The 8,548-nt window shown below is 44.0% G+C and overlaps 1 protein-coding gene across 1 annotated transcript; it reads right to left on the reverse strand.

Annotated features, from left to right (window-relative positions):
* Positions 1–948: 948 nt before the first annotated feature.
* On the reverse strand, positions 949–6,811 carry LOC141201590 (uncharacterized). Its single transcript, XM_073663585.1, has 5 exons — positions 6,542–6,811; positions 6,335–6,458; positions 6,158–6,255; positions 5,867–5,957; positions 949–2,604 (listed from the first exon to the last, which is right to left on the reverse strand). The coding sequence occupies exons 1-5, from the start codon at positions 6,794–6,796 to the stop codon at positions 1,079–1,081; spliced, it is 2,094 nt and encodes a 697-aa protein (XP_073519686.1). The 5' UTR covers positions 6,797–6,811; the 3' UTR covers positions 949–1,078.
* Positions 6,812–8,548: the final 1,737 nt, after the last annotated feature.

Raw genomic sequence — 8,548 nt, forward strand, 5'->3', positions numbered from 1 at the left:
CAGGTAGCAGGTGAGCGCTCCCAGGTGAGCAGGCAAGAGTCTCTGGACAGGCAGGTGGTCACGGCAAGTGACGGCAGAGCCTCCAGGTAGGCTAGCAGACAGGTAGCAGATGAGCGCTCCCAGGTGAGCAGGCGAGAGTCTCTGGACAGGCAGGTGGTCACGGCAAGTGACGGCGGAGCCTCCAGGTAGGCTAGCAGGCAGGTAGCAGATGAGCGCTCCCAGGTGAGCGAGCAGGCTGGTCCATAGACAGACTGACAGGTGTAGGAAAGCAGACCGTCGGACCACAGGCTTGCAAGCAGGTAAACGGATATCAGGCAGGTATCAAGCAGGAATCAGGCAGCTAACTGGCAGGTAACAGGCAGGAATCCGGCAGGTGACTGGCAGGTAACAAGCAGGAATCTGGCAGGTGACTGGCTGGTAACGGGACCTGAGGGCTGAAGCAGAGTGAAGGCTTTGCAACAACATTGCTCGGACACCTCCATTTTGGAGGAGGTGCCTTAAATATGGGAGGTCCTCCGGCAATTGGCCGGGGACTGCTTAGGACGGCGCGCGCGGTCCCTTTAAGAGAGGGGGAGCGCACGCGCGCGCCCTAAGCACACTGCCGGGGAAGGAGCGAGTGCCGGAAGCAGCGGGGAGAGAAGCGCTGGAGGACGCCGCGCCAGGAGCGGGGAGGTGAGAGGGACGGCGTCTCTGCCTAGTACGGGGCAGAGACGCCGATGCTACACCGGCACTGATTTTGTGCAGGGCTCAAGTGATGTAACAACCTCATGTGAGCTCCGGGAATGTGAGTCCCGACACCGCGGGAACGTGAGTCCCGACACCGCTGGAACGGCGCTGGCGCGGGATCTGGATATGAGTGTTTTCATTTCAATGAGGCCAAACATGGTGCAATTTTCAGTTAAAACATTTCCAAAATTCTGAATATGAAAAAGGCTTCTCCCGTGTATGGGTTCTCTGATGTTTATTAAGAGTTGATTTCCAAGTAAAACATTTCTCACATTAAGAACATAAAAAAGGCTTCTCCCCTGTGTGACTGCTGTGGTGACTAAGAGATTATTCCTTCACACAACATTCCTCACTATGAACAGGAAAAAGGCTTCTCCCCTGTGTGAGTTCTCTGGTGCCTAACTAAATTTGATTTATCTACAAAACATTTCCCACATTCTGAACATGAAAAAGGCTTCTCCCCTGTGTGAGTTCTTTGATGTTTATTGAGAGTTAATTTCAGGGTAAAACATTTTCCACATACTGAACAGGAAAAAGGCTTCTCCCCTGTGTGGGTTCTTTGGTGCTTATTAAAGCTTGATTTGTGGTTAAAATATTTTCCGCATTCTGAGCAGAAAAAAGGCTTCTCCCCTGTGTGAGTTCTCTGGTGGCTAACTAGATTTGTTTTCCGGGTAAAACATTTTCCACATTCTGAACATGAAAATGGCTTCTCCCCTGTGTGAGTTCTCTGATGCATAACAAAATCTGATTTCTGGCTAAAAAATTTCCCACATTCTGCACATGAAAATGACTTATACCCTGTGTGATTTCTTTGGTGGATAACAAGCTGTGCTTTCCGGTTAAAACATTTCCCACATTCTGAACATGAAAAAGGCTTCTCCCCTGTGTGAGTTCTTTGGTGACTAAAAAGAGATGATTTCTTCACAAAACATTTCCCGCATTCTGAACATGAAAAAGGCTTTTCCCCTGTGTGAGTTCTTTGATGTTTATTGAGAGTTAATTTCAGGGTAAAACATTTTCCACATTCTGAACAGGAAAAAGGCTTCTCTCCTTTGTGAATTCTCTGGTGCCCAACTAAATTTGATTTATCTACAAAACATTTCCCACATTCTGAACATGAAAAAGGCCTCTCCCCTGTGTGAGTTCTCTGGTGGCTAACAACATGTGCTTTCCGGTTAAAACATTTCCCACATTCTGAACATAAAAAAGGCTTCTCCCCTGTGTGAGTTCTTTGGTGACTAACAAGAGCTGATTTATGGCTAAAACATTTCCCACATTCTGAACATGAAAATGACTTATCCCCTGTGTGATTTCTTTGGTGGATAACAAGATGTGCTTTCCGGTTAAAACATTTCCCACATTCTGAACATGAAAAAGGCTTCTCCCCTGTGTGAGTTCTTTGGTGACTAAGAAGAGATGATTTCTTCACAAAACATTTCCCACATTCTGAACATGAAAATGGCTTCTTCCCTGTGTGAGTTCTCTGGTGGCTAACAAGATCTGTTTTCTGGTTAAAGCATTCCCCACATTTGGAACAAGAAAATCTATTCTCTGCTGGGTAAAGGTTTTGATATTTAAGAAAAGACTTTTCGAAGGGAAAACTATTTCCATATTCTGAAAGTGAAAATGGCTTCTTTGCTTTAGGAGCAATTTGTTTTTTAATGCTTATTTTGTAACTTTGATTTTCCTTAGTAGTCAGTAATGAATCCGAAGACAGGACCTGTTTCAAAGGATCAGATGACAGATCTTTGCTGTGAAGGGATGATGGTTTATCTGGAGTAATGGCAGTCACTTCAACTGTATCCTGTGGGATCTCCAGATCATTTGATGTAAAAATTGAAGATGTCAGCTGTCCCTCTGATCTCCTGGTATAGTCATCTGCCAAGAATAAAACCAATTATTATTTATGAATAAAAATATCCCTGAATATTATATTTTTGAAAATTTCTACTTAACGTCTGTGAAATGGCAAGTTATGTAAAATATTGAATTATTCACCAAGATAATGACAGTTCACAGTCTAATAGAAAACCTCATAGGATGAACCAATGGAGCGTGGTGTTCAACTGTTTGTTCATTCTGTCTCCCAAATATGCAATATAAAGCCACCAAACAATGTTATGTAGTGAAAAAATAATACCAATAAAAACTTCTACTCATCCCACAAAAAACAAGCCCCCACTCAGGTCCATCATCTGTCAATGGAAAAACAGAGGTTTCCACATTATTAGTGGCTCAAAGGCTCTTGAAAAGCAACATGGCTTCTATAAACCAATCCAGCAATATCCGCTCCCCCAAAGTCAAATCTCCCCTCACTTCTGAGCCTTGCAGTGTGCCCAAACCACATAGCATCCATGTATTCGGCATTACTATAGTGAGAAGAACCCGCTTAATTGATGGTGTGTGTCTCCTGGAGCACAATCTGGGCACTATGTGTTGGGTATTAAAGTAGTATATTTGTAATTTTCACTCTCCAACATCCACTGCGTGCTAATTTCCGGAAAGCGACTGTGGAGTCAAAATAGTCACTACTCCTATAGATTATTTCACTGAGGGTTATAATTTCCAAAATGAGTCACTTTATGGGGATTTCTACTGCTCCTTTTTTCTGCCATTTTGTCATATTAGAGCTTCCGCAAATGGTTTGTCCCATTTCATCTGGATTTGCTCTTGGGACATCTGCTTCTGTCACCAGGAGCCGCCTTATTCATTCTGCAGACGGCGCTGGTGATGGAGGAGACGTCAGAACCAGAAACTCTGCGCAGGCTCTGTCCAGCCACTAAGATTAGGGTTGCTGGGACCTGTAGTACCATCCAGTCTGGCAGTATGGGTGTGTGTTCTGTCCAGCTGGAGTAATCTGCTCCCTGCTTCAGCCATTTGGAGAGCACCACACCCTACTAAAGCTGGAAGCATATTGCCGAAAGCTGCCAGATCCAGCCTTGTTCTCCTCTGGTTCAGTCCTCTGTGCTCAGCTCACGGCTTGTGTATTTGTTTTCTGTTGTGACCTCGGCCCGTTTACTGACTACTTTTGTGTCTTCTGATTTTGTATTTTCCCTGCCCTCCTGGTTCTGATCCGGCTACCTGACTATTCTTCTTCCCATCTCACTCCACAGAACAGCTAGTAAATTTAGATTCTGACATTTTGGAAAGGCAATGGAGACCTTATTTTTAAAGACTACCAGGGAATTGCAGACTCACATAAGTGAGGCCAGCCAATCCCACCACAAATCATACAAATAGAATAAAGAAAACACGTTACATCCCCTAATAGCAACATATGTATAAGGGAAGAGCTCCAACACTAAATCAGAGTTGCACTCGTTTATGATGGACCATTGGAGCTATGATGAGTTCTGAACAGAAGAGTAAAGAAAGTATTAGCGCCCCCATTTCAGGAGAGATTGTGCAGTAATCTGAATTCCTTAGGATTGAAAACATAATGGAATTTATGACGTGAAGTGAATCCATGAAACCAGGGCTGGAGCCAACACATCTCCTGCAGGCGTGAATAAATGTATATTACAGCCATCAACCACGCACAGCTTAGACATACAGTGGGGGAAATAAGTATTTGATCCTTTGCTGTTTTTGTAAGTTTGCCCACTGACAAAGACATGAACAGTCTATAATTTTAAGGGTAGGTTAATTTTAACATTGAGAGATAGAATATCCCCCCCTCAAAAAAAAAATCAAGAAAATCACATTGTATAAATTAGATAATTTTTTTTGCATTTTGCAGTGAGAAATAAGTATTTGATCCCCTACAAATCATTATGAGTTCTGGCTCCTACAGACCAGTTAGATGCTCCCAATCAACTCGTTATCTGCATTAAAGACAGCTGTCTTACATAGTCACCTGTATAAAAGACTCCTGTCCACAGACTCAATTAATCAGTCAGACTCTGACCTCTACAACATGGCCAAGACCAAAGAGCTTTTAAGGATGTCAGGGACAAGATCAAAGACCTGCACAAAGCTGGAAAGGGCTACAAAACCATAAGTAAGAAGCTGGGCGAGAAGGAGACAACTGTTGGTGCAATAGTAAGAAAATGGAAGAAATACAAAATGACTGTCAATCAACATCGATCTGGGGCACCATGCAAAATCTCACATCGTGGGGTACCTTTCATCATGAGGAAGATGAGAGATCAGCCTAAAACTACACACGGGGAACTTGTTAATGATCTCAAGTCAGCTGGGACCACAGTCACCAAGAAAACCATTGGTAACACATTATGCCTTAAAGGTTTAAAATCCTGCAGTGCCCGTAAGGTTCCCCTGCTCAAGAAGGCACATGTGCAGGCCCATCTGAAGTTTGCCAATCAACACCTGGATGATTCTGTGGGTTATTGGGAGAAGGTGCTGTGTTCAGATGAGACAAAAATTGAGCTCTTAGAAATTAACTCAACTCGCCGTGTTTGGAGGAAGAAGGATGAGTACAACTCTAAGAACATCGTCCCAACTGTGAAGCATGGGGGGGAAACATTATACTTCGTGGGTGCTTTTCTGCAAAGGGGACATGACGACTGCACCGTGCTGAAGGGAAGATGGATATGGTCATGTATTGCGAGATTTTGACCAAAAACCTCCTTCCCTCAGTAAGAGCAATGAAGATGGGTCGTGGCTGAGTCTTCCAGCAAGACAATGACCCAAAACATACAGCCAAGGCAACAAGAGAGTGGCTCATATGGGACCATATGAGCACATTCAGCAGCAGAGAGGGGAGAGAAGGTAGATTCAGCCAATAAGATATCAGGGTTCTAGGAAGCCAACAGCATCATTACCCTCCGATTTCTCTTACTGGCCCATCACATTTTTCTTCAACTGATTTTCTAACTTGTCAGCACATTCTACTTACGCTGTCATTTAGCTTTGTAGTTTACAGATCTGGGAACGTACCGGTCAGTGTCTTCTAATCCCAGGGGGTAGGTGGATCTCCCAGGTTGTAAGTTCTATAGAAAAGGGCTTTCAATGCTCAAAGCCATTTCAACAGTTCTGGGTGTAGGAGAATTTTGTAGTCTTGTGGCAAAATGGTCATCACATAATTGTGATACGGCTGGACTACACCATCGATAAAGCAGCCACAGCCGGTGACTGAGAAGAATCTGTGACTTCTCTGCATTTAGTGGTTACTACTCACCTGGGTAGTCATATGTAGGAATCTCCTCTTTACACCACTCATCACCCCTCACATATGTCTCTGTAGTATTAATATGGGTCAGATCTTCACTCTGAAAACAAATATTGTAAAAGTCACAAGACAGATGGAGAAGTCCCATCTATGATCAGCTCTAATCCTGCCATCTCCATCGTTCTCATTACACAAGTATAAAACATATAATACTGGTGGATAAAACAAGACTGAGCACAAGACCTTCACAGCCGTCTACACATCATAGGGGAGATCTCATGACACCTTCTCTCCATCTACCTGATGATCCTGAGGAACATTGGGATCTTCTTGTTTACAGTCATGTGGAAGAAGAGGATAGGGACATCTCTCTGGTGTTGTCCTCTTACTGGATAGATCTGCTTGAAACACAGGGCCTGAATTCATTCTTTACATACAGATAATTATAGGCCGTGTGTATTTAGTCCTGTCTATTACCTGGTGATGTGAGGGGCTGGGGAACCTCCATCATGAAATCCTTGTACAGATCTTTGTGTCCTTCTAAATACTCCCACTCCTCCATGGAGAAATAGACGGAGACATCCTGACACCTTATAGGAACCTGACACATACAATGATACAATCATCCCCCTGATCCCTTCATAGCATTAATGTATAATGTCCCAGCATTCCCAGCAGTGTCACCTCTCCAGTCAGCAGCTCAATCATCTTGTAGGCGAGTTCTAGGATCTTTTGGTCATTGATGTCCTCATGTATCAGGGGGTGAGGTGAAGGCTCCGTGATTGGGCTCAGGGGTCTTTCCCATCCCTCAGACACAGGGTCCTGACAGCGCTCACTAGAGGTCTTCTTCACTACTGTGTAATCCTGGTTATGGAGAGACACATTAATAAATCTCACTACAGACATTTCCAGGGTCCTCACCTCTCCAGTTCTGTCCATCTGTTATTCCCATAGATAAGAATGATGTAATGGGACGTCATCAGAATCTCTCACCTCTCCAGTAAGACGAAAGAGGATCTCTAGGGTGAGGTGTAATATCCTCTCCACCATCTTGTCTCTTACCCATCAAAGATGGACATGGACAATCTGGAAGATTCTCTTCTATAGAAAATCTTCACTGAGAGGATCCGATATTGTAGGGACCTGAATGAGAAGAAGGGGAGTTGATGTAACATCATAAAATCCTGTGTAATAATACAATTACTGGAGATAATAAGGGAAACATATGAGATTTATTATTTTACAGTATTTGGTTTTCTTCTTTACATCTAGTAATAAAACCTATATATTTTAGGCCACAGACAACAAGCAGTTTCTTCCTTGGAGTCTGCAGCTGAACACGTTTCTCATAGACTCATCTTACATAACGCTAATTCTCGTCTCATTTACCGACACTGGAATCGGCATTATCTATACTGCAGGAGATATTCATTACACGTGACATGAGAAATAATTACTTCATGATGAGGACGACATCTTCATCTTCTACTACGCCTCTAGAAACATATTTGGCCAGAGTTCATCATTGACTACATCATCACCGGCCGTCTATATGTTTCCCGTCTTCCCTGGTCTGTAATCTTCTATCACGTTAGATCTCATGTCTGATTCACACATAGAAGTTTGAGGCATTTCTAAATCTTTTTTGTTTGTACAAACACCACAGAGAGAAATTATTTGATATCAAAGTCTCCATGTACAGTATTTATGGGGTTTATTTCTGGCCTTAGGCTTTCCTATATTACAAGAAAAACACCAGAAAAACGCAGATAATAAAATGTTTCAAAAGAAAATTGGCACCAATAATTCTGTGAAAAGCAAAAGACACATTTTATTTTTTAACACGTTAAACATTTGATTTTTAAAAAAAATACTGTATTTTTCGGTCAATAAGACGCACCGGACCATAAGACGCACCTAGGTTTTAGAGGAGGAATATAGAAAAAAAAATTAAGCAAAAACTTGTGGTCATGATGCACTGTTAAGGAAAGGGGGTCTGCTGACACAGTTATAGGGGCAATGTTCCCCAATTCTGTTAATATCCCCCATCCTGGTATATATGGCCCCCTCCTTCCTGTTATATGTGGCCCCCATCCCCATCTGCATGGCACCCCTCATTCCCATCCAGATATGAATGGAACCCCTAATCCCCATCCTGATATGCATGGCACCCCTTGATCCATATCCTGGTATGCTAGGCACCCAAATACCCCATCCTGGTATACATGGCACCCCAATCCCCCATCCTGGCATGCATGGCACCCCTTGATCCCCATCCTGGCATGCATGGCACCCCTCATTCTGGTATGCATGGCACCCCTCATCCTGGTATTCATGCCCCCCCCCTCATCCTGGTATGCATGGCACCCCTTGATCCCCATCCTGGTATGCTAGGCACCCCTCATCCTGGTATGCATGGTACCCCTTATCCCTCTTCCTGATATGCATTGCACCCCTGATCCCCATCCTGGTATGCATGGCACCCCCTGATCCCCATCCTGGTATGCATGGCACCCCCTGATCCCCATCCTGGCATGCTTGCCACCCTCTGATCCCCATCCTGGTATGCATGGCACCCCCTGATCCCCATCCTGGTATGCATGGCACCCCCTGATCCCCATCCTGGTATGCTTGCCACCCTCTGATCCCCATCCTGGTATGCATGGCACCCCCTGATCCCCATCCTGGTAT

The sequence above is a fragment of the Phyllobates terribilis genome, unplaced genomic scaffold, assembly GCF_046119375.1.
Source record: "Phyllobates terribilis strain yellow unplaced genomic scaffold, ASM4611937v1 Scaffold_119__1_contigs__length_5224398, whole genome shotgun sequence".
Taxonomy (NCBI): Eukaryota; Metazoa; Chordata; class Amphibia; order Anura; family Dendrobatidae; genus Phyllobates; species Phyllobates terribilis.

Coding starts and splice junctions, on each gene's coding strand:
- LOC141201590 (XM_073663585.1), bottom strand. CDS start 6,796: ATGGACAGAACTGGAGAGGTGAGGACCCTGGAAATGTCTGTAGTGAGA. Junction 6,459..6,541: donor TTGAGCTGCTGACTGGAGAG/GTGACACTGCTG, acceptor TGTATGTGTCAG/GTTCCTATAAGGTGTCAGGA. Junction 6,256..6,334: donor CCAGCCCCTCACATCACCAG/GTAATAGACAGG, acceptor TGTTTCAAGCAG/ATCTATCCAGTAAGAGGACA.